Source organism: Scyliorhinus torazame, chromosome 9 (assembly GCF_047496885.1).
Source record: "Scyliorhinus torazame isolate Kashiwa2021f chromosome 9, sScyTor2.1, whole genome shotgun sequence".
NCBI classification, from domain to species: Eukaryota; Metazoa; Chordata; class Chondrichthyes; order Carcharhiniformes; family Scyliorhinidae; genus Scyliorhinus; species Scyliorhinus torazame.
The window spans coordinates 208,442,918-208,469,281 of record NC_092715.1 but is presented as its reverse complement, the minus strand read 5'-3'; the positions used below and the strand labels follow the sequence as shown (position 1 = coordinate 208,469,281).

The 26,364-nt window shown below is 42.1% G+C and overlaps 1 protein-coding gene and 1 non-coding gene across 2 annotated transcripts in view; one reads left to right on the top strand and one right to left on the bottom strand.

Annotated features, from left to right (window-relative positions):
* Positions 1 to 1,825: 1,825 nt before the first annotated feature.
* Positions 1,826 to 26,364, bottom strand: part of rest (RE1-silencing transcription factor) — a 66,243-nt gene continuing 41,704 nt past the window's right edge. Inside the window, exons 3-4 of the mRNA XM_072517035.1 lie at positions 23,123 to 23,206; positions 1,826 to 8,344 (exon numbers count right to left, since the gene is read on the bottom strand). Coding sequence (XP_072373136.1) covers positions 6,003 to 8,344; positions 23,123 to 23,206 — 2,426 coding nt within the window. The 3' untranslated portion in view covers positions 1,826 to 6,002. The remainder of the gene's footprint in view (positions 8,345 to 23,122; positions 23,207 to 26,364) is intronic.
* Positions 10,953 to 11,077, top strand: LOC140430177 (small nucleolar RNA SNORA68). Its single transcript, XR_011949354.1, has one exon. It is a non-coding gene; the product is annotated as a small nucleolar RNA SNORA68 (small nucleolar RNA).

Sequence of the window (26,364 nt, the reverse complement as noted above, 5' to 3'; positions counted from 1 at the left end):
GGCATCCCGGCGATTGAATAAAATATAACCATAAATAACAAGGACACAATTCAATGTATTGTAATAAACTAGAAAATACGCAGTTAAATCCTGTGATCGTACCCAAAGTAAATTGTAATCCCAGATTGACAATTGAGTGAAATACTCACTATGATTGTTGGTCTTAAAACTGACAGCATGCAACTGAATGGAAACAAAAAGTACATTCATTCCAAGCACAGCTGTTATTAAGCTTCAGTAGTTCATTTAAACCAGTTACAGATCAGTAGATTGCAATGTGTCTCAGTTGTTAACAGTCAGGGAAACCTGTTGAAACATCCATTCACTTAACACAAGACCAATAATTGCCACACAGGTTCTAATTCTCTAACTACAGGGCTTTGATTTGTTAAAAGAAGCAGACCACGCTCACAGTATACTCTTTCCACTGTACCCAGTGTGTTGTTAGGTAACTATGACGCTTAGCTCTAACTTGTCTTAATGGCATGATTTAATTTGTAAAATGCCAGATTTCAATATTTGTGCTATTAACTCAGGATATGTATATAGTTGGACTCTGTTGCAGGTGTTTAGGTTATATGACTTCCATGCTATGAAGACACAGCTATTTTTATTTCCAGCAAGTTGATTGAACAATAGTAATCTGAAGGCATTATTTCTACTCAAAGCAAGTTCCCAGTTTCAGTTAGGCCTAATGGAGAGCAGTCAACTACAGGTAGACACAAAGTGGTCAAATCTCCCACACTGCTCTCATCCATCTTCCAGCTAAAAGCAACACTGGCAGATATCTGGTACTAATCTATATGTTCTTCCTTGAGCTGTTGTGGCATCACAATATTTGGTTAAATCAACTTTGAACTCTACATACATGAGAACATATGAAATAGGAACAGAAGTGGTCATTTGGAGCCTTGAGGATGCCCCAAGGTGGGAACAAGTTACAGTGTTAGTGGTAACATTCTCGGCGGAATCAGAAGGTTACGAGTTCAACTTCCACACCAGAGAATCAAGCACATAATCCAGGTTGACTAGTATTGAAGGAATGCTGCACTGTTGGAAATGTTATCTTTTGGATGAGACAATAAATTGTCATCCCATCTTCCCTCACAGGTGGACATAAAAGGTTTCATGTCATTGTCTGAAGAGCGGGGCTATTATTTTGAGTGTCCTGGCCAATATGTATCCCTCATCTTGCATCACTAAAACAAATTATCTGGTCATTATTTCATTGCTGTTTGTGGACACCTGATGTGGCTGCAATATTACATATAGTAAAACAGTGATTACACTTCAAAATACTTAATTAGTTGCCAATTACTTTGGACTGTCTTCAGGTCATAAAGGGCTCTATCAAAACAAATATTAGAACAGAATCAATAGGAACCTAAAACAGTCCATGTTCTTTTTGGGTTAACCTCGAAGAACCAATGGGTTGTGTATATTTGATGCAGTAAATCCACATGGTCCTTAACAGTATTATTAAATAAGCGTCACCTTTATGTCCACTGAGATATGAGACAATACGGTTAAAAGTCAGTTGTTTAATAACGAGCAAATACTTCAGATTTCACTTTCTTACAATCCCCAAAAGAAGTCTCTCTGGCTGTTGCTCCGCTGAGAATGCTAGAAATCAGTTTGTGCAGCAAGCAGAGTGTTAAGTGAATTTACTATTGTAACTGATGCCCTTTGCAATGGAACAGAAGTCCATAACTCAATGAACTCTCAACCGAGATGTGCATCAGTTAATGGTGCATGTTGTATTAGTCAGAGGAGGAAAAAAAAGACTGAATGGAAAACAGTAGTCCAAAATGAAAGGCACACACAATTGAGCTCACAAAACTTTAATGCAGCAAAACCTTTGCTAAATACTATGACGCTTTTTAGAAAGTTACAGAAAGAGGTTAGTTCTTTTCAACTTTAGTTAACGAAAAGGCAAATAGTGTGAAAAATATCCTCTTTATACACATAATCTTTGTACTAAAACCATGAAAGTTTTATTCTGTCCAACACAACTGTCGGAGCCATTTTCTTTGACAAACATTTACTCTCAAAATCAATATCTATTTATTAATCTGAAAAGAGAGAGTACAGTAGGTTATTTTTTAAACTTTGGTTTCTTCAGAAAAACAGAAGTATTGCACAGAAAATGCTGTAAAACAATTCTGAATTACTAATAAGCTTAAATTTTAATTCAGCACCAATGGCAGTGCTTTTGTACAGAACAGCCAAATGTTTTGTGAATTATGCTGCTAGAGGTTTCTTAGAGCAGTGACTGCTGTAGCGTCAGTACACCTTCTGCTAATTTAAACTGGATAAATTGTCAAAAGTTACGTAAAGCTAAACATTAGCCTATTGGTCTTCTGTAGTGTTCCTGCCTGCTCTCGTTAGCTAACCAGCCTCTTAAGTAGCTCTGTAATCATATGACACACCTCATTTCTAACCACTTTACAAATGTTATACTGCATATTAAATTAGCTATTTTATGTGCTAAGTCTGTATCAGACATTCGGTTAGCATTATAAAATTATTGAAATGATTAATGGCCCACATTCTTGTTAAAATGCTTTCAACATCTTGCATAATTTTGGGATTCTTCACCCCCCCCTCCCCCCCAACATCTTCACAGATTATTCCAAGTATGCCCACAAGTTAAACACTGCTAAACTGAAGGCCAAATATATATTTGCCCCTTGCTGTGTTTTTATAGTGTCATAAATCTGATGATGGAGGACCAAGTCAAAAGTGCACCTTCTTGGGCTTGGTGCAATAGGGCAAGCCATTTTCTTTTAATATATTTTAGTTCAGAACCAGAAAATTAATATCTTGCAATCACATACACCTTCCCTCCACCTTTATTATTCAAATGACGTTGCAAGACAGGTAGTGCATGTATTATTTTGTTCAATTTTAAAAAAAAAACAATTCCTTAATCCCCTCCTCCCCGTCTCACCTTACAATAGCAAATTTCAAATGGGCATTGGATATATGTATTCAAAATAAAATATTTGCACAATATGAGGTAATTCGCAGCAGAAATGGGAGGAGTGAATTCTTTCAAAGAGCCACCACAGACACAATGGGCCAAATGGCCTCCGTCTGTGCTGTCAGATTCTAATAATTCGGACTAAAAAGGGTACAGTATCAGCTAACAGGAAAGTTAAATCCACAGGAATTCTTACTGCAGATGGTCATTGTAATTTTGATGCCTGCATAGCAATTGTCCAAATTTAAATATGCCAGATTTGGCATATTCTTAATAATACATTGACAAATGCACTAATGCAACTCTTTGCAAGCTCTTCAAAATTGGATTATGAAGCTGGCTATTCCCACCCTTGGATACTGCAGATCAAAACTTTAAAGGATACCTTCGATGAAGCAAAATATTTTGTATTTAATAAATCTGGAGATTGCAGTTTTAGTTAAAAACCAAATTACAATTTGGTAAGCAACTGTCAATTACTAAAGAGATCTCTGTTAACAGAAGACATTGCTTCATTACAGGGAGGTTTTTTCTGATGCCTTAACATGGATTCTACTGCCAGATAAATCCAGATTTCCCAAATCTACTGCTTATGGAAAAACAGGTGGGTTTCTTTTCAATTATATACTCTGACCCGCTTGATATTTCAATATTTGTTGTGCCCAGATAATCTGGGTGTAGAACCATGAAAATGTTCCCTAGAATGGAAGGTTTGGACCTTAAAGTTTACAGCGTCATTACTGGTCTCATTACCAAGGAGTAGGCCAAAACCAAACATGAACAACACTTTTTGCTGAATTCAGCAGTAACAATTCTCATGCTTATTCCTCCTGCTGTGTGTTGCTGTCACTGTGCACAGTGTGGAAATTTAGAACATGCTGCAAAGTAATTTTTTTAAAAATTACATCCCTACTAATCCAGATCCGGCTAAAAGTGTCTCTTTCAAGAGGGTGAACAACGTTCTAAGAAGGAGGACACAAGTCTTCCATGAAGAGAAGCTGTAGTTTTTAATTATGTTTAAAACAAACATTACAATGTGTTATTGCAGTGTGCTAACTACCTGCCACAGGAAATGCAGGGCTGCTGGTCTAGCCATTTAGCATTTTAGTACCAGAAAGAGGATACCAAGTAGCATTCTAGAACTGCAAGCATGCTTTATATTAGCACGAGCAGAACCTCCAGATCTCTTACAGCATTCATTATTCAAACTGTAATGTCACAGATTTTTAACTGTAATCGAGTTATTACCAAACTGAATTCAAAAGTTGTACAGCAGAGTACCACAAACTATAAGAGAAGCAAATTACAGTTAAAAATCCATGTAAACATAAGTTTTAATTTGATCACAGATTATACAATGAGTTTTTCAACATGATTGTCAAAGCAAAGAAAATGCTTTTCAGCATTCAAACTGTTTTCCATATTCTTTAACGAAAGTGGCTACTCCAAACAATTTACTGAACACATCATATCATTACGTCAGGAGAAAACAAAAACAAATGGTAATCACAGTAATTTATGTTCTTTGGCCATACCAACTCACTAGCTACGCAAATCAGAGGTGAGCAAATCTTTTAAAGTGTTGCATTCAAATAATTCTGCCAGGAATACATAGTCTTCAGTGTGCAACCAGGGGGCTAGGATTGGAGTGCAACATCAAAACTGCAACAGGTCCTCCTCATATGAAGTAAGACCATGGCACTCGGTGCACTGATTAGAAACAGGTTACCTCAACAAATTGAAACAAAATCAATTCAATTTATAACAGCTGATCTACAAATGTCAAGGAACTCCCAGATTTTCACGTGTTACTGCACAGAGAGTTGGCAAGAAAGCACACTTGAATGGTAGCTTTTCAGCTAAAAAGGAGGCAAGACTGCGATTTTTAAACCTCTGCGTATTTGGGGTGCTTGTCATACATCTTCAAAAACTGTGTCACTGCTCATTACAGATGGACCATAATTTAGCATTTCACCAGGGCAACCCTTTACCCCCATCCACCCCAAAATCAGTTTTGTTGCACAGTGGTTTGGTTAATCGTCAAGTCCCAAATTCTGGTTACACACACAAATATAAAAACATGATACCAAAAAAAAAAACATTTCTATATATAAACTATCACTAATTAATTATATTGCATAGTTCATTACTTATATCGTGCAATTTTATAAGCTGTTTAAGCACCATATTGAATAATTTTCTTTTGTGGCTACCAAGAACTGTTTGCTACAAACTCAAATAAGTTTTGTGGCATGTAACATTAGTTACTTGAGATGTGGTATCATCTTGCAAAGTGCTCACTTCTGCGACTTGAATGAAAAATAGGATATTTTAACATGTCATCTGCGAACTGTCAATGTAAAAATGTATGTTATCTTTTAAAATGGGATCAGCTAACTTATGAAATATTGCCTAAAGTGTAAATCTATGAAAATGGGCTAATTCCATGCATCAAGATGAAAATGTATCTTGAGCACAAATGCATTACAGGTCCTGGAAATGTAAAAATGTTCAATGAAAGGCCATTCTTTTAACATTACCAAAAAAAATATCCCAATCAAACAAAGTTTGATTCTTTCATTCAACCACTATCTTGTATTTTTAAATTATGAACAGCTATGATAATCACTGTATGTCAGCTTAAACCCTGGGTCATGTAAAAATAGAAAATAAATTCAATGTCCAGTGTTACCAAGTATTTACAATAGGGTGAAACAGAACAGATGGAATAATTTCTTGAGTAATAATAGTGCAATGAAAATTCAAAAATCAGTGGTTGATTAAACTGCTACAAAGCATGCTTAACATATTTAGCCATCATGTGTGAATGAATGCTGTTGTACTACCTCTGAATTATGAACTGGAAACTTGAAAGAGCAGAAAAACATGCAGTTAGCAACAAACAGTTCCATGAGAAAAGGCATAAAGCCCCAATCCAATCGCATTGGTGTGATCTGCATCACTTTGTAACAGATATTATTAATATTCTAGAAAAGCTCGCCAAATCTCAACACAGTACTTATTCCACGCCTTTTGCGGCTTCCTCAAGATAGTACACGTTTACCAAGTGGCGATTAAGGTGCTTGGTAAATTCCCCTTTCACACTGAATATACGATCACAAAATATGCAAACAAAACTCTCTGGAGCATCAATCACATCTTCTTCTAGTGTCCTTTTGTTGGTCTTGTCATCAGGGATGGACTTTGCTGCTCCATTTAGGCCAGAGTCATCACTTCCTTCTGAATCTTCACTGATGTCACTTCCTTCGTGACTATGAATGCCTTCATCTTCATCTATTTCCCCCATCTCATCCTTGTCCTGTTTTTTGTTCTGATCCTGCTTACTATTCTGAACCTGATCACCATCATACAGGAGCTTATCCTGGTTAGTCTTGACAGCCTGGATCTCATTTGCACTACCCTGGAGTTTCTTCTGGTTACCCATAAACTTGTTATAATTCTCCAACTTATTCTGGTCATTCTGGACTTCCAGCTGCTCACTGTTGTCATCCTTAACTGCCAGCTGCTCACTCGTGTCATATTTAACCTCCATCTGGTCAGTCTCGTCATCCTGGAGTTCCACCTGCTCAGTCTCATCATCCTGGAGCTCCACCTGCTCAGTCTCATCATCCCGGAGCTCCACTTGCTCAGTCTCATCATCCTGGAGCTCCACCTGCTCAGTCTCGTCATCCTGGAGCTCCACCTGCTCAGTCTCGTCATCCTGGAGCTCCACCTGCTCAGTCTCGTCATCCTGGAGCTCCACCTGCTCAGTCTCGTCATCCTGGAGCTCCACCTGCTCAGTCTCGTCATCCTGGAGCTCCACCTGCTCAGTCTCGTCATCCTGGAGCTCCACCTGCTCAGTCTCATCATCCTGGAGCTCCACCTGCTCAGTCTCGTCATCTTGGAGCTCCACCTGCTCAGTCTCGTCATCCTGGAAATCCAACTGCACTGATTGGACCTCCATCTGGTCACTCAGGTGATCCTGGACCTCCTCCTGGTCACCAATGCGATCCTGATCTTTATTTAGATTGTTTGAATTAGGTAGTTCAATACTCATCACCTCAACTGGCCTTTCTTGTTCAAAATGAGAAATTAAGCTAGTTTCTTCACAAATCTCTTTTGCTTCCAAGTTATCCAGATCAATGGAGGACTTCGATGAGGAAGTTGCAAGTTCTGTTTCCCCAGAAGTACTAATAGGAACCCCAGTTAATTCTGTGCAAGTTACAGGAGGTTCTTCTTCACAAAGCAACTCATCACTTTTGTTTATCATCTTTTTAGTCAACATTTGTTCCTCTGATTTAGTGACAGTTGACTGGTCAGGTAACATTTGGCACTCTTTCAAGATCATTTCACAAGCACCTTTTGCAGAATCCAAATCCTTTTGATCAACAACAGTGACAAGTGGAATTTCAGTCATCACAATATCCAGGAATTGCTCAGAATCCTGGACATCTCTCTCAGGTACCCCTACAGCACTAAGATTACTGCATGAAGAACTTCCGGGGGCATCATTTTTCTTTTTCAACAGGCTCGACTGATGTTCCGGCTGATCAGATTTCTTACCCTTCTCTGGATCTTCAGCAGAAAGCACGTGGGCTTTTTTATACTTTTTGTTTTTCTTCGTACTTTGTTTGCATTTAAGATTTTTCTTGCGTGAGGGCTTATCCAATTTGATTCTGCTTCTTTGTGTTTCATGCTCGACCAACTCTTTAGCTTTCCATATCTTCCTCCTTTTCACTTCTGTATGTGCTTCAATCATAGGCTTCTGCTGCAAAGATATGTCTGTTGAGCACCTCTTTCTTTTTCTACCCTTAATTTTCCTTATCTTCTCTGCATTAGTTTCCCTTTTCCTTGACGGGAGCTTGTTGAAAACTTTATGGTTTCGGGTCTTCATCCTTTGACTCTTTGAGCTAAAACCTCGTTCCTTTGACACAGAAGTACTTTTTACAGGCTTGGCAGTAACCTTCTCCTCTAGGTTCTCAGCTCTTTTAAGTTGCAGTTTGTCTGACATTTTCTTTCCTATTTTGCCAACAGGAATCTCCAGTTCGACTCGTTTGGTGCGCAACTTCACTTTTGACACATCCATGGTAATGTCACTGCAATGCGGGTGCTTGGACTTGATGTGATACTGCAAGTTGCACTTCTTAGAAGCTGCATACTTACAGACAGGACACAGAAACTGCCGTGGATTCACATGGAGTTCAACGTGCTTTTTGAAGTTACTGCGGTCAGCTGTTCTATATTCACAGTGAGGACAGGTTAAAGGTTTGGGTCCGTTGTGAACTTGCCTGGCGTGTCGAGTCACCTCGTGCTGGTTTGATGCCACGTAGTTGCATTGATCACATTTAAATGGCTTCTCGCCTGTTGAAATACATGAATAGAAACATTTAGTTACTGGGTAGTGCATTATAATAAGATATTCACTGACCCTTCAGCCAGTGTCACTTGGCCATCAGTGACTTGGTCTTAAAAGATACTATAGTTAACTGAATTAAAGTCTGTTGAAGTAATTGACTATCTTATTTCACTTTGTAATTTATATTGTTGCAGAGTGCATGTACTTTTGAGTAAAGTTTAAAAATAAAGATTTAATGTTTTCATTGAAAGTGACACATGATGCACAGGAAATCTAAAATTCCATCAATCTTGCAATGAAATTCTGGACTTCAGTGAATTGCCTGGGATGATTTTGAGAAATTATTTAGTCGCTTTTTTGGTATCCAATTATCCTCTTACTGCTCATTTACGTTACAACGGTATTTCTAGGCTTTTAAGCAATTTCTAATTTGTAAAACAAAATTGTGTATCATCTTTAACCTTGAAGGTAACCATTCCAGAAATTAACTTCACCTGAAGCCTCCTGAATCTTTTTAATATTTTTGACCCCAGCACCAGAACATCAACACAAAGAAACAACTCTTGAACAATAATGCAAAAGTACAGATTCACAGATACGGAAAAGGTATGACAATCCACTGACATGACAATTCAAAGACTACAGGCATGCACGCACAAACACACTATACTGCCAAATACATACCAATAATATGCAGGTACTACCAGTACTCCACTGAGCTCGGTCATCCTTACCCTACCACAATGCTTGGCGTAAGGAAGTTCGAAGATTATTTAGGATCTCTCAAGGATATTGGATTTCACTGTGGCGACAGTGAGGCAATTTTAAGAATAGGCACTTAAAATGTTACCATTGTATGATAATAAAGTAATCTTTTTTGCAATTGTTACAAAATAAAAAGTTACATTGACATGTTTATTGTAGGTGGTCACATATCATTATCAGATTTTCTTCAAAATTTGTATCGCACTTGCAGAAAAACATACTCGTTGCTGGCACTGCGCCTTTTCTACGGTCAGAATGGGCTGAACAATAGTGTCTTGACACTGGGATAAAAGGGGGCTGTGGAGTCTCAGATTTTATAGTTTACTGATTATGCTCCATTATGCTGATAGTCCACAATTAGCTTAGGAGCCGTTAACATGGGCTTTTGTCCTTCCATTTACTTCACCTGTAAGGCAGTTTGAGTTATCGGGGGAAGGACGGATCTTGTGTTTTGTACAGCTGACAAAAGGGGATTCCCAAACTAACTAGTACTTGTCCAATCACAGGCAGAATGTTGGAATCCACAAGAACCCATACTGGCCTTGTAATCACAGCAGACGCAGCATCAGGTCCGATGGATTTCCTCCCTGGCAGCAGGCCCCTTCTGCAATGTGCTGGCTAATACACTTCCCCCCTTCAGTAAAATAAAAGGCCACATCCCCTGTCCTCAAATGACAAGCATCCCCTAGGTTACGACAGGAAAGTGGAAGTAGAGGAGGTAGTGTCTATTAAAAAGAGTTAGGAAGTGTACAGGCATGATAGACCTAATGGCCTCCTCCTGTATTGTAACTTTAATAATACTATAAAATCTCGGCAAAATACAAAAATGTGACTGAGTAACTTCAGGAATATACCATGCCAGATATTTTGCGTTATTGCAAATTAACATTTATGTTAATACCTACCAATACTGACCATAAAGTAAAAACTTGCCATAAGAGAATGGAATCAAAAGTCATCTGGTCCAGTGAAGGCATTGTAGGAAAATGGAAATCAACATGTAATGAGTAGCAGCCTTACAACACGAAAGAAAATAATTCATCAAAAACAGCCATAACATTTCACCTGGTATAACACTGCAATAAATAAGTTAACCAGGAGCTTAGGCAGCAATTTTCCATTTCACTGTGAACGAAGAAATCCATACAACGGTAATCCACCTCATAAATGTAATGAAGAAAAAAGTCAATCTCAAGATAGAACTCTCATTTGTTGGGTTAAACAAAGTCAATGAAACTGCTATTTGATGGAGGTATCTGCAATAGTCTCATGTCAGAACCTTTTCAACACATTTAATGCTGCATTTTCTTTGCAAATCTTGCAATTCGATCCTAAGTATTTGCATTTTGTGGAAGACATGTGACCACACAAATAATGGATTCCTGTTATAATTAGTCTGCAATGCCGGTCTGCATTGGAAAGAGTAGCTGTTATCAATTGTATGACATTCTGCTCATTCTTAAAATCAGATTTAACAGTGAGGGTTAAAGAACAGATGTCAAACCAGTTGGAAAGAAGGTTGCCAATCCTCTTGTGTGCAACCAAGGAGAAAGATAATTTCTCTTTACCAGATGTAAAATCATTGAAAATGGCAGTGGAAGGCCATTTGGAGGACAGTCAAGCGTCATCCAATTGGGTATTAAGTTTTTTTCCCAATCAGCATGGGAAGGTCACAAGGATGGATATGTTGGCAGAAGAAAAGCAGTAGGATGGGGACAAGTCATGTGAGGTATACATTTAATCATAGTTTGACAAACCTAGTCAGATATTATTGTGGGGGTTCATTGGCAAGCATAGAGAATCCACCAGTCAGGAGTCAGTTGTGAGTTTCTCACACCGATCAGAGTTCCTATACAGTAACAGCCAACTACTGGTGCAAAAGTCTGAATATTCTTGTGTGCAGAAATTAATTGTACCTTGTCACCTTTTGAAACTTAAGTGTTTCGCAAAGTGAAATTGAAGGTACTACATGATTTGTCATGGGCATATGTTATGTATGATATGTTAACTTATATATTTTTTTTAAATTTAAAAGTCTGAATATTCTATAATTAGTCCATACATGGCTAAATATTGATGAGTAGACCACTATAATTTATTTTAAAAATACTTTCAGTAATATTAGCATTCAATTCTCTAGAGTTAATGAGCTTATTCATCAGGTATTCAAGTTATTACTAAATGTCAATTTCAAAGATGTCATGGTTTAAGATGGACATTCCACAGATGTTACCAGGGTGTATGCTCTTGACCTACTGTAAATAAAAATTTATGCCATCATAAAGGATAATAACTGCAGTTAATGATTGCACTACTGCATTGCATTATCACCGCAAACATGGACAGGATAAACAGCCTGGATGTCCAGTAAACTACTGATATATGGAATTACAGTGGATTGGGTTCAAAACTACAAACTCTAAATAATGAGGTCCCCACATGAAGTTAGATTACTGGAAGTAATGCTTCCACTTAATGAGAGACAGAGATGGAGACATTGCAACACAAGTCACATGATTGCCACTATTAAAAAGTGACAAGGACAAAGGACTACAGGCAGTAAAGCTGCCTACATTTTGTCATGATAACAAGGGGGGCTATTTGTTTAGGAAGTAGATTGGAAAACTAAGGAGTGCTGATATAATCTTTCTTCAAGCTGACAAAACTAATTTTCTTTCTCAACCGAGAAATCCAGATATACATGGTGTTGGAGAGTTCACCAAACAAGTTTTAGCATTGACCAAAGCTTTACACTTACCCTAAACAGAATCCACCTAGTCTCCAGAAGGAGTTTATTTTGTTGTTAGATCAGAATCCTACTCAAGATCAGGCTTCAATTGACTACAACTACAGAATCAAGGTCAAGTGAAATTGCTTTGCAATAGATGCTACTGTTCATGCAAGGTGCACCTTCCTTTGCCCCATGTTTGCTACAATTGCTCAATTAAGGATAACATAAATCCATGAACTCGGGTGCTTCAAAGTAGAAAACAACTATTTGATGCTAGATTCTTACGTGAAAGAGAGACGCCCCAATTGACACCCAGTGAAGGCATCAACGGAGGCCAGCACTGTCAACAGGTTGGTCACTATCGACCAAATGGAGGTAGGAGGCAGCCACTCCAATGCCCTCTCCCTCCAGTGGGCACTTAGGTCAGTTACTGATACTTCCTTAGGTTCACTATCATTTTCCCACAACAACCCTGGGAAGCAGCCATAACATGAAGAGAAAAAGGAAACCCGTCTCTGGCTCAGGGTCATTGGCCTAAAAGGATTGGGGAGTGGAGGGCGGAGTATCTCCATCAGAACGATAGGCCTGACTGCCTAATATTCCCACCGTTTTCACTGCAATGGCCCAACTTCAAGTAGGATCACGGATAAAAACTCAGACCACGGTGCCCAGGCAGATGACATCTTCCTTTCTTCCGCCCCTCTATCCACTGAAGATTTTTTTTAAAAATTACAGAGCAGAAAGAGGCCATTCGGCCCATCGAGTCTGCACAGGTCCTTGGAAAGAGCACACTACTTAAGCCCACACCTCCACCCTATCCCCATAACCCAGTAACCCTTTTGGATACTATGGGGCAATTTAGCATGGCCAATCTACCAACCTGCTCATCTTTGGACGTGGGAGAAAACCGGAGCACCCGGAGGAAACCCACACAGACACGGGGTAAAAGTGCAAAACCCACAGACAGTCACCCAAGGCCGGAATTGAACCCAGGTCCCTGGAGCTGTGAGGCAGCAGTGCTAATCACTGTGCCACCATGCTGCCCCACGGAAGGCTTTCATTTGAAAAATGAAGTCCAGTGGCATGGGAACAAAGTTCAGTCAAAGTCTACCAAGAAAATATACAGAAATGAAAAGTCAACGGTTGAATCACAGTGCAATGCTTTTTGCAAACGTTTCTATAAAACAATAGATGTTTACAACAGAGTACTCAAAAAACCCTTCATGTTCCCTATCTCTTTTTTCAGCTTTCAAATACCAACCCGTATGAGATCTCTACACACCAATTTGAAGCTAAATTAGACTCATCAAGTCTAATTTCTGAAATGAATGGCTTTTTCTGATCGGTAATTAACATCTAGCTCGACCAATATGATCCTACGAGATAATCAACTGATATTGCCCAAGATAAAGTGCCTGAATTTCAGCCAACGTGACCAGCCATTAATCATCACAAAATTCCCCAAGTCAGTGTCTACATTTCTCCCATTCACACCCGATCCAGTTGTGTAATGCTAAAACCCAAAATGTTATCCATTTAACCAGAGAATTTTAGTAAATACTACAGACAGTGGACTGATTTCACTTTGTGTTCTGTTATAGATCGCAAGGGACAATGGGTTCTGATATGTGGTGATGTACTCAGTACATAAGCCTTGTTTGGAACTGGATCTCTACTCTTGAGAGGAAGTTGCTGGTAGAACAAATACATTTACACCAAGACAACAACAAAGCTTTGCATAGGACAGTTGAATTAAGGTGGAAGACTTATATAATCTAACATTCTTTATTTGTCCAAATTCAAATTACTTAGATGAGGTCACCCTTATTTCCACCAGGGAAAGAGCCAAGATCATGTGAAAAATACTTATTAGGATGGGAGGAAATTCCATATTTCCAGTGACACTGTTTCTTGTGAAACTGTAGAATGCAACATTTTAGATGTCAATTGCAAATGTGATCTTCAATTTCCCTATCCACTTGCAAAATGATGAGCCCTACAATCAGAACATACAGTTTAATAAACTGAAGCTGCAATAAGCAGGCATAGAACAATCTCAAAGGAAAGTTGGGGTCGATGGAAATCAAAATGTTTTAACACAAACTGGTACAAAGACATTCAAACTATTTTACTTTCCATCCACCTTTCTTGAACAATAGCAAATGTTTGACAGCTTAATTTCCCCCATTACTGATGGACAATGACTGTCACACAAGTCATCAACAACACACACAAATAACTTTTGATACAATAATTATTCTAAATAGATGAGCAAAATAGCTGGCAGTCAGTAGGCCATGCATCAATAGATGCAATATTTCTACTTGGCAGTGTTACTTTTACAAGTTATCTGAATGCCAGAATATCAACAGCTGTATATTTGGTAAATGACAGGGCCGAGATGCTTTATGCAATATCTGATGCTCTATCAGAGACCAGGGCTGGATTCTCCGAATCTGGGGCCACCGATTCCCCGTTTTGCTGGCAGCTAGCAGAACGGCAGCGCAGAGCACCCGGCTCTAAAATAATAACAATAAGCGCTTATTGTCACAAGTAGGCTTCAATGGAGTTACTGTGAAAAGCCCCTAGTTGCCACATTCCGGCGCCTGTTCGGGAATTGAACCCACGCTGCTGGCATTGTTCTACATTACAAGCCAGCTGTTTAGCCCACTGTGCTAAACCAGCCCCAATACTAATCTTTATTGTCACAAGTAGGCTTGTATTAACACTGTAGTAAAGTTACTGTGAAAAGTCCCGAGTCGCTTATTGTCACAAATAACTAGTTGCCAATACGCCCCGGAAAATTGCCGGGTCAGTGGCTGCGCATGTGCGCGGCGGCGGCCTACGGCGGCAGCGCCTTGCTGTATGGCGGAGGCCGCTTGCAGATCGGCCCGCAAAATAGTCCCCTCCTTCGGCCGGCTCATGCACCCCGGACCCTCCCCCCCACACACAGTGCCCCCAGCCCCGAATAATGCCCCCCCCCCCCCCCCGCCTGACCCCCGATGCTCCGCCCCTGACCGGCCTCCGCCATGAAGCACGGCGCGGGGACATAGCCCCAGAATCGGAGAATCCAGCCCCCTATCCACATAACCCCACCTAACCTGCACATCTTTGCGCACTAAGGGGCAATTTTAGCATAGCCAATCAACCTAACCTGCACATCTTTGGACTGTGGGAGGTAACCAGAGCACCCAGAAGAAATCCACGCAGACATGGGGAGAAAGTGCAAACTCCACAGTCAACCAAGGCCAGAATTGAACCCGGGTCCTGGCACTGAGAGGCAGCAGTGTTAACCACTGTACCGCCCATTAGATAAGCTTTTCTTTATCTGATATCGTTGCTCACCTTTTAAGGTTCCACAGTATGTATCACACCAAACCTTCTTTGAATACGCTACTATTTATCTGCAGATTGTTTTTGAAAAAACATTTTATTGAAGGCACTTTAAATACACACAATCACAAAAATGCAAAAGCCTGCATGCATCCTCCCCAGCAACACCCCCACTCATCTCGCCGCCCCCCACTGCCGACTCAATCATCCTTCAAATAGTCGATAAACAGATACGGCCTCAAGGTGACACCCTCCTCAAAAATCACTTCCAAAGCTCCCTCAACCTCGGCCAAAACCTCAACCTCAGACACGGCCAAAACATATGTATACACCCGCCCCCCCCCCAACCTATCCTCCACCCCCAAAAAGAACCGACTCATCCTGGGCACCATCATGTGAGCTCTATGCACCACCTTAAATTGGATAAGTCTTCGCCCAGCACATGACGAGGACGCATTCACAATCCACAGAGCTTCTCACCACACTCCGGCCCCCAACCCCCACCCACCCCAAACTCCTCCCACTTATTATCAATAATAATAATCTTATTATTGTCACAAGTTGGCTTACATTAACACTGCAATGAAGTTACTGTGAAAAGCCCCTAGACGTCACATTACGGCGCCTGTTTGGGTACACTGAGGGAAAATTCAGAATGTCCAAATTACCTTAACAGCACGTTTTTCAGGACTTGTGGGAGGAAACCGGAGCACCCGGAGGAAACCCACGCAGACACAGGGAGAACGTGCAGACTCCGCACAGACAGTGACCCAAGCGGGAATCGAACCTGGGACCCTGCCGCTGTGAAGCAGCAGTGCTAACCACTCTCCTGCCATGCCGCCCACTTCACCTCCTCCATGGGAGCACACTCCCTCTCCATCAGCTCCCGATATATGCCCACAGCCCTGCCCTCCCCAATTTCATCCTCGGACAGGAGCTTATCCTGCAGCACTGGGAGATGGCATCTCCTTCCTAATAAAGTCCCTAACCTGCATATTTCTGAAACTATTCCCCTTTGGTAACTGGTACATCTCCTCGAGCTCTTCCAGGTCTGCAAACTTTTCTCTCACAAACAATTCCCTGAAATACTCTGTCCACACAAGAAGCTCGCATCCAACCCTACCGGTGCAAACCTATGATTGTCGCAAATCAGTGTACACAACGACAAGCTTCCAATCCAAAGTGCTGTCAACATGGCTCCGACCCTCCGTGCTGATACCACCACCGGATTCGTGGAGCACCGAACCGCGACAATGGAAGGGATGCCAACAACAGTGCCCTCAAACTGGTCCCTTTACACAAGGCCACCTCCATCTGCCCCCCAAACCGACCACTCCTCCACTACCCATTACAATGTTTGCTACCCAGTAGTAATTCAATAAGCTCGACAATGCTAACGCGCTAACCCTCAATCCCTCTCCAAGAACACCCTCCTCACCTGCTGAGCCTTCCCCGCCCACACAAACCTCTAAATCAACCCATTCACCTTCCTAAAAAAGGACTTAGCAACAAAAATCGGGAGGTTCTGAAATACAAACAAAAACATCGGCAGCACCGTCATCTTCACCGTCTGCACCCGCCCCACCAAAGACAACGGCAGCACACCCCAGCTCTTGAAGTCTGCCTTCATTCCCTTCACCAGCCGCGCCAAGCTCAGCTTGTGCAACTGGGCCCAACTGTGTCACCTGTATCCTAGGATAGGGAAAGCTCGCCCCCGCTTCCCGAAACAGCAACACCCCCAGCATCCTCTCCTGTCCCTGTGCATTAATTGGGAACACCTCACTTTTCCCATTATTCAGCCTGTACACCAGAAACGGCCAAACTCACCCAAAATCTCCATGTTCCTATCGAAGCTCCCAACCGGATCCGAAAAATACAACAGGAGGTAATCTGCATCCAAATAAAATTGGTGTTCGACTCCTCTCTCTCTCTCTCTCTCTCTCTCTCTCTCCTCCCCCCCCCCCCCCCTTCCAAGCGCCACTGCCAACAGTTCTATTAATAGGGCCAAGAGCAGAGGGAGAGCTCGTCCCCGGTCTAACCCAAAGTGATCTGCACTAACCTTGTTCATCTGAACACTCGCCTTAGGCACCTTGTACAGTAGCCGAACCCAAACCACAAACCCCTGCCCAAACCCGAACTAATTCCTCAAACAAATATGCCCATTCAACCCAATTGAACGCCTTCTCCGCGTCTATTGCCACCATCACTTCCACTGAGGGCATCATAATAACATTAAGCAGCCTCCATACATTCGGCGACAGCTGCCACCCCTTCACAAATCCTGTCTGATCCTCTCATATTACCCCCGGCACACAATCCTCTATCTGCGATGCCAGCACCTTCACCAACAACTTTGTACCCACATTCAACAGCGAGTTAGGGCAGTACGATACACACTGCTCCAGGTTTTTGTCCTTCTTTAAGATAAGCGATAGAGGCCTGCAACAGCGTGTTTGGGGGGGGGGGGGGGGGGGGGGGGCTACCCCCTCACCATCAACTCATTATACATCCCAACTAGCAGTAGCCCCAGCTCCAACCCAAACTTCTAATAAAGCTTGGCTGGGAACCCATCTGGCCCCGTGGCCTTTCCCCGCCTGCATCGCCCCACCGAATCCATCACCTTCTCTCAGCCCAATCGTGACCCCCAATCCTTGCACCTTCACCTCCTCAACCCTCGGGAACTCAATCCCATCCAAAATCCACCTCATCTCTTCACTCCACCGGAGGTTCAGAGTTATACAACCTCCAATAGAAGGCCTCAAAAACCCCATTCACCCCCTCCAGCTCCGATATCACTGTGCCCCTCCCATTCCTCATCCTTCCAATCTCTCTCGCCGCTGCCTGCTTCCTCAACCGATGCACAAGCATCCTACTATTTTCCTCCCCATACTCATAAACTGCCCCTCTGGCTCAAGGCAGTTGTCCCACTGCCTTTCCAGTGGACACCAGTCCAAACTCCAGCTGGAGCCTCTGCCTCTCCTTTAGAAACGCCTACTCAGGTCGCAATGAATATCTCTGGTCCACCCTCAGAATGCCATCCACCAACTTCAGCCTCTCAGCCCGCTCCACTCTCTCCCTGTGCACCTGAATCGATACAAATTCCCCCCTTACCACCGCTTTCAGTGTCTCCCACAAAGTGGAGGCAGAAACCTCCCACTTATTATTCAGCTCCACATAACGGCCACCCTCACCCTCTCACAGACCCTTTTGTCCACCAGTAACCCAACATCCAACCTCCACTGCGGCCGCTGAGCCTCTCCCTGCACCACCTGAAATCCACCCAGTGCGGTGCGTGGTCAGAGACCACAAATCGCTGAATACTCCAATCCAACCCCCCCCCTGGCCATTCTGTAAACCCAGATTCCCCACTTTAGCCTCTCCAGTGTCCTCACACACCTCCCAGTCCATGGTCTCTCACTCGCCTCCTCCGGAAAATCAAAATAAAATTCTTGATTCCAGTGTGTGACCCACAGATGAGCAGGATATAAGCCCCCAAACTTCACCCCTTCCTTGTAGAGGGCAGCCTTGATCTGATTATAACCAGTCCGCCGCTTGGCCAACTCCGTACCCAGGTCCTGGTAGATCCTCAGCACATTTCCTTCCCAGGTGCACTTTTTCATTTGCTTCACCCACTTCAATATCTTCTCCTTATCAAGAAAATAACGCAGCCGCACCACCATCACCCTCGGCGGCTCCCCTGCCTTCAGGTTCCTCAGCTCCCTGTGCGCTCGATCCATGTCGGGGGGGACAGTCAAAGATCCCCTCCCCCACCAACCTCTTCGACATACTCGCCACATTCTTTGCAACTTGTGTTCCGGAGATTCCGCCTCCTGGATCGTGTCTCGAGGTCCTCTACCTTCTCCCTCAACCTCTTTATGACTATCTGCCACGAGCCCCATCTCTGCCTCCAGCGAGGCCAGCAGGGTCTCATGCTCCCGCACCACCTGGAGCCTCTGCTCCATTCTCTTGATGGTCCCCCTAAGCGGCTCCACCACCTTTGCCAGGTCTTCGGAAGCCTCCTGCCTCCATTCAAAATGTCCACAAGCAGTGGTAGACCACTGGGCGGGAACGACTCCCCAGCACCCTCCGCCAACATTTCCTGTGTCGCACTTCGAATAAACTTCGCTCAAGCTGCTGACTCTTGCTTTTTACATTCCTCGTCTGTAGGCCATAAATTAGCCCCACCAATGGAGTACTCCAATTCCTCAGTGCTCTCAGGCACCTCACACCCGCAAACATCCCCTAAACCAAGAAATTCCACCTCGAGTGGGAGCCACCCAATGTGCGACCACTCACTCCATGGCCTTCACCGCAAGTCTCATTTGTCTGCAGATTTACCCAATAGTAGTTTAGCCCAGTTTACTAGGGTCAGTTTCCTTCACATTACTTCGAAGTCTGCTTCACTTTAAACCTTAGTTTTTGGCTACCTTCTCCCTTCGTAGAAAGACAATGCAATTGGCAACCTCGATATAGCCAGGAGTCTAGAAGGTGTGCCAATTGGATCCAGTATCATGTCAGTGTATGTATTAGTGAGGCACATGCTGTGCCACATAAATGCTAAATCCCTCATGGTTGAAGAAGTTGAAGGCAACTGAACCTATCCAGGTCTGAACTTACAAGACATAATTTCGGACAGACATTGCAGGCCAAGAATTCAGTGTTGCTAGCCTCTAAATTGACAAAAGAAATATTGTATTTTCTTTTTGGGAAATCTAGGTTAGTATGAAAAGAGCACTGAAGAGAACATTAAAGAATGGTTTCCTCTGATTAAGTGAAAATGGCTGCTGATAATATTGGAAACAGTGAAATACATTTCCAGAATGGAACTGATGGCTTCCTGGGTTTGGCTGCAATTGGAATAAGACTAAATAATCACTTTGCAAAATAGTAGGCTGGGCCTACACTGCTGCTTCTGGTACGGGTGAGTGAATAAAGTTCGGGGATAACCACATGTATTATTATCATAGCAACAAGTGGTTCTGTCAATCACTTGATGATGATGGCTTTATTCCATTTGCCAGTTGATGTTGAATCAGGAAGAACGATCATTTTAAAATGCATAAATTTACAATTGGTTCCCTGCTTTTCTGCCAATGTCATTACTTGAAAGTATTGACCGGTTGGTAGTTTCACTGTTGCTGACTACATTTCCAGCAGCTTGTTCCAAGTTGCCCTTTTGTGTGCGACTGTCAGCATGCAATTCATCCGAGTGTGGGAAAGCTTTCCTGAACCTGTCCTCATGTGCACTTCCAATAGGATCAGAAGACCATAAGATACAAGAGTAGAATTAGGCCACCCGACCCATCGAGTCTGCTCTGCCATTCAATCATGTCTGATATTTTTCTCATCCCCATTCTCCTGCCTTCTCCCCATAACCCTTGATCCCTTTATTAATCAAGAACCTATTTATCTGTCTTAAAAACGCTCAGTGATTTGGCCTCCAGAGCCTTCTGCGGCAAAGAGTTCCACAGATTCACCACCCTCTGGCTGAAGAAATTCCTCCTCATCTCTGTTTTAAAGGTTTGTCCCTTTAGTCTGAGATGGTGTCCTCTGGTTCTAGTTTTTCCTACAAGTGGAAACATCCTCTCCACGTCCACTCTATCCAGGCTACGCAGGATCCTGTAAGTTTCAATAAGATCTCCTCTCATCCTTCTAAACTCCAACGAGTACAGACTCAGAGTCCACAACCGTTCCTCATATGACAAGCTCTTTACTCCAGGGATCATTCTTGTGAACCTCCTCTGGACCTTTCAAAAGTCAGCCCACCCTTCCTTAGGTACGGGGTCCAAAACTGCTCACAAGAGTAATCAGGAAATGGTGACTGGCGAGGAGTTTTCAGAACCCCAAAATGTATCATGGAGTTCAACCAACCTGTCCCTTTAATGGATTTGTTGCTTTCCCTAGCACCCAGCTTTTTTCCCTAGGTGTGGGATTACAATTATGGACACGTGGGTTTTTAAACACAAAACACTGTTTATTCCATGAACTCAACTTAACATCTTAAATAAACATTGGATCTCTTAACACCCCTTACTTCAAAGATAACTCAGAAAATATTGCAACAGTAAATAACTCCTTAAAATGTTCCTTCAAACTTCCAAGAGACTTAACACCTTTAAACAGAATCACATCAGGTGAAAGGCTTTACTTTAAATCACCCAAATGATCCAAAGATAGTCTTTCATGGCAGAGATCCCGCTCACTGCAAAACACAGACACACACCCAGCTCTTTTCAAAACTTGCAGCTCTCTGGAAACACACAGACACACACACTTCTTTTTAAACTGAAACTAAAAACCTGCAAAATGGCTGAGCTCCACCCACTCTATGACATCACTGTTTTCGTAAAGGTACATTGCTTAAACATCATGTCTTAAAGGTACTCTCACATGACACAACTGAAATGCCATGTATGCTGATAATTCATATGCAAGGTGGCACTTTTTGAAACACAGACCAAAACACAAAAAATTAAGTATAAAATGTGTTGAACCGGACGACTGCAATAAAAAGGCAGAAACATTACACCTTCAACATGAGCTATGCGAGTATCAACATTCACTGCGGAACAATGCAGCCAGGTGCAACTGTTCAAATTTTTTGAGAGAGAAACAAAATGGCATTTCCTGCTGTGGTTGCACAATTGAAAGGAACAAGCAGGAATAAAGCAGCTCGGCGGTGCATTCTGAACACAGACGTTGCTGAGAAAATATTTGAAAAAAGGATTTGCATCTTTAAAAACATAACTGAAACAAATTCAAATGAATGCACTAAGACATAAAGAGATCACCGAATGCCACATTCATTTTGCTCTACTTACTTTGGTTTATTTTAAGAGAAAGGTTTATTTTTAAATAAAGTTGGTTGATTTCTGAAATAAATCAATTGAAAGTGCAATGGACTGCCTGAAGTGTTACACTTGTTTAGTTATATTATCAATAACCTAAATGGCAGAAAATTATAATATAAAATATAAATTACAGCTAATTAAATTTAAAACGGTCAAGAAAGTCTGCTCTTTAAAAGCACTGCACAATGTAGCCAAAGTCATAACAAACAAAAAGGTCCAGGACTCATTTTGGGAAAGGTCAGCTGTTCCCAGGATTCATTTTGGGACAGGTCAGCTGTTCCCATCTGGGGGAACCACAACTGGCCTCAGTATCATTTAGTTAGGGAGGGTAAACAAATCAGCCAGAATTCTTGCTCCCAATCACTAACTGCATCAGATTTCAGAAGCAAGTGGCCTCCAGAGGACTACAGGACAGGGCTGGCCTGTAACACCTTCGGTAGGTCAAAATACTGGCTTTCTAGGGTTACATCCAGTAAAGTTACTTACTGCAGCAAGAGTGCTCTCAGGAGCGACATTTGTGAGGGTAGAACAGAAAAATAAATCAAGAAAATTGATTTTAACTCACAACTAAGGATTAAATCTTTTTGACACCAAGTAAAGTATCGGTGAAACCAATCATTGGGGAATTACAGCAACCCAAATTTCTTTAAAGATTTCTCACGATAACTGGAACAGCTGGCATTTATTGCCCATCCCTAGCCTAAGATGCTGACGGTTAGTTATCTTTGTAACCCGCTGGTAGCAACTTGGATGCAACTGTAGGTTTTCTCAGCCACTTCAGAAGGCAGCTAACAGTCAACTACGTTGATGTGGGACTGGAGTGACATATGGACTACACCAGGCAAGGATGTCAGGTTTCCTTCCCTAAAGGGCATGAGTAAACCAGTTACATTTTAATACATTGAACATCTTGGTCAGTTGTACTGATACCAGCATTTTAAGTAATTTTAAAAATGCTGCAACTGCAACGGCAGCATATAAAACCGCCACAATATATAAACCCATAATCTTTGGAATGACAGCTCCTTTCATAAAGATACAATATCATGCACCCATTAATTGATCTAAACTTACATGACTAACTCACCACTAATTATACTAACCTGAATGTGTACGCATGTGTCTGGTCAGATGAGTTTTCTGAGAACTTGAATAAGGACACTGTGGGCATTTGTAAGGTCGTTCACCTGTGGAACAAGTGCGTGGACATTAAAAAGAGAACGTTACTCTATTGTAGAAGTTGAAAGATTTCCGCAGAGCTGCCCAAAATGTACTCTGGGAACCCTGGCAATTGAACATTCACGGCCTGAGATTTGTTTCTAATTGGGCTTATATATCCTCACACCAGTATGTTTTGTAAACCTGAAGGTTTGAAAAAGCTGTTCCCGGTTGCCACTTTAGTAGCTAAATCTTAAATCAGATGGTATCAATAACTTAGCATACATGCAAATTAACGAGAACAGGGATTTAAAGTTTATAAATGTTTCTTCTCTGCTCCTATGCAGCCCCACACAGTTGAAAAAAAGTTCAGACCACACCCTGTTTACATAAACAGAACCTTCTGAAGCAGATGCTGCATTGTTTCATCAACAGGGTCACATTGTTACTACTTTGTGTGACACATGCCGATATCATTGTAGTTCGTTTGGCCTGTCTAGATTAGCCAACATACAACTCCAATCAAAATTTTGGCTATCAAATAAAATAATTTTCACAACCTCAGGATCTCCCACAGCACTTCACATCCAATTGAGGACTTTGTCGCTTTTCCACGGTAGGAAACACAGCAACCAATGTTCGCACAGCAAGGTCCCACAAACAACAATGACCAATAACCTGGCTGCGATTTAACTGAAACATTTTAACTGAAAGTCCCATAACAAGCTGTTAGCTCGTAGCGCCGAGAAACACAAGGCTATAAAATGTGACTCACATTTGAGAAGGGGCCTCAGTGGGGAACATGCGGCCGAGGCTGCACACAGTCCCATTATGTACAGAGGAGCTCCAGGCTGGGCACTGTATTCCTCTGGAGGGGGTTGTCAAAGCGACGGTGGTGGGGAGGGGCACCCCATGGAATCAGAGATGTTGGGTGGTATGAGGGTAGACCCCTAGGGAGTTGCCACAGTGGTTGTGCGACTGAGTCCCCCGAAATACGTCCTGTGGTGGGCCATTGTTAGATGAGATATTAATTCTTCTAACCTTTTCTGGATAACTATTGGTGTAACCCAGTCAGATATATCCGAAGTTTGCAATTTAAATTACATTTTCCACGTGGATCCCACCCCAGGTTGTTAGTGAAAAAAGAATTGCACGGTTGACTAAGTTGGGTGTTTCCAATGCCTAAGTCAATGTTGGATGATCAATCGAGTTCTATTCTTATCTTTTATTATAACGGTTTGCCACACCGAGTGGCTTGTTAGGCTATTTCAAAGGACAGTTATAGTCAACCATGTTGTTGTGGATCTGGAATCACATGACAAACCAGGTAGGGATGGTAGGTTTCCTTTCTCTTTAACAGCTTCCTACAGTCCAATTAATGTAAATCCAAAACCCCCAATGTCATCCAGAGGTGTACACAGCCGAGCTCAGCAGCGTATGCATGGTTGGTCTTTTCATGGTCTGGATGCTCACTGCTCGAGTCCTTGCGGCTCTAGGTTAAGCATTGGTGGGTTCAACGCCACCACTTCCGGTATTTGAACACATTATCTAGCCTGATAGTGCCATCAAGCATCTTCTAGTCACTAGTAACCTGCTCACTCATGCCCGGTTTGGATTCCATTAGGACTATTCTAGCTTGGTCCAAACTGAGGGGTCTGGACAGAGTTTGTCCCTGTTGGCAGAAGGATCGAGAAGTAGAGGACATTGTTTTATAACAATTGGCAAAAGAAGCAATGGCGACATGAGGAAATTTTTTTTCATGCAGTTAGTGATTAGGATCGGGAATTAACTTCTTGAGAACGTGGTGGGAAGGAGATTCAATCGTGGCTTTCAAAAGTGAATTTGATCTTTACCTGAATATCAGGAAAGAGCAGGGCTACAGGGAAAAGGCAGAGAGGCACTAAATAGTTTGCTGTTGCTGAGAGCCAGCACCAGATACAATGGTCAAGTGGCTTCCTTTGGTGCTGTAACCATTCTATGACAATCAAGTACTTTTATGGTCACCATTGTCGAGACAAGTTTCTTATTCCACATTCATTTAATTACATTTAAATTCCCCAGCTGCCATGGAGGGATATGAAATCATCTTTGGAGCATTAGTCAATGCCTTTGTTACTGTACCCTCGGTTGCTAACAAGATTTTGAAATCAATACTTTAAACTTTTCTGTCTCATATCACCTCCTGAAGCTTAAAGAAAGATCTGCTACCAATTCCAGTTTAGCTGTACTCACCTACCACCAGCATTGAGGATTTTATTTCATCAAAGGCACTCTTAAGTGAAACATTTTATTGTAGTGATTTTAGTTCCCAGTAAGAATCACTTTGTGTATTGACCTTTCCAACAGTGCATCTTTCAGTTTTTATGCATGATTATCTGTGTATCTTGTACCAGAGATTATTTTCAACTGATTTTTCTTAAACCGCGGACTAAAAAGGGGAAAGTGTAAAATGGAACAAAGATAAACCTTTGGCACTTATTTCAAGACCTCACTAGAGCTGATCCCATTTAATCACATATGAGGAGTTAAATGCCCTATCATCTTGCAGAACTCGACTGGATGGCACAGGGCTGTGTCACACTATCTTTGCATTCAGCTTCATACTTGGCGCCGGAATGTGACGACTAGGGTCTTTTCACAGTAACTTCATTGCAGTGTTAATGTAAACCTACTTGTGACAATAAAGATTATTATATTTAATTTCAGGAAACCAGAGTCAGTTTCTTGCCTTAACCCCCACTTGCGCCAAATAGTTGAAACCCCATAAAAGTGCTACGTGTACATTGGATTTTAATTATTTGTTGCACCATTTTATTTAAAGAGTCAACATATGGAAATTACTTCCATACAAGAATTGACCATAAAAGTACTTGATTGTCATTGTCGATTTCGGTGGCGTGAGAGCAGCTGGTTAGTCAATTTCAGCGGGAGCATTGCGGAAGGAGGTTGCTGGGAGGTAAGTCAACCTTTAAAAGCACTTCTCTTTGCAGGGGCAGGCCAGTCGATTTCGGTGGCGTGAGAGCAGCTGGTTAGTCAATTTCAGCGGGAGCATTGCGGAAGGAGGTTGCTGGGAGGTAAGTCAACCTTTAAAAGCACTTCTCTTTGCAGGGGCAGGCCAGTCGATTTCGGTGGCGTGAGAGCAGCTGGTTAGTCAATTTCAGCGGGAGCATTGCGGAAGGAGGTTGCT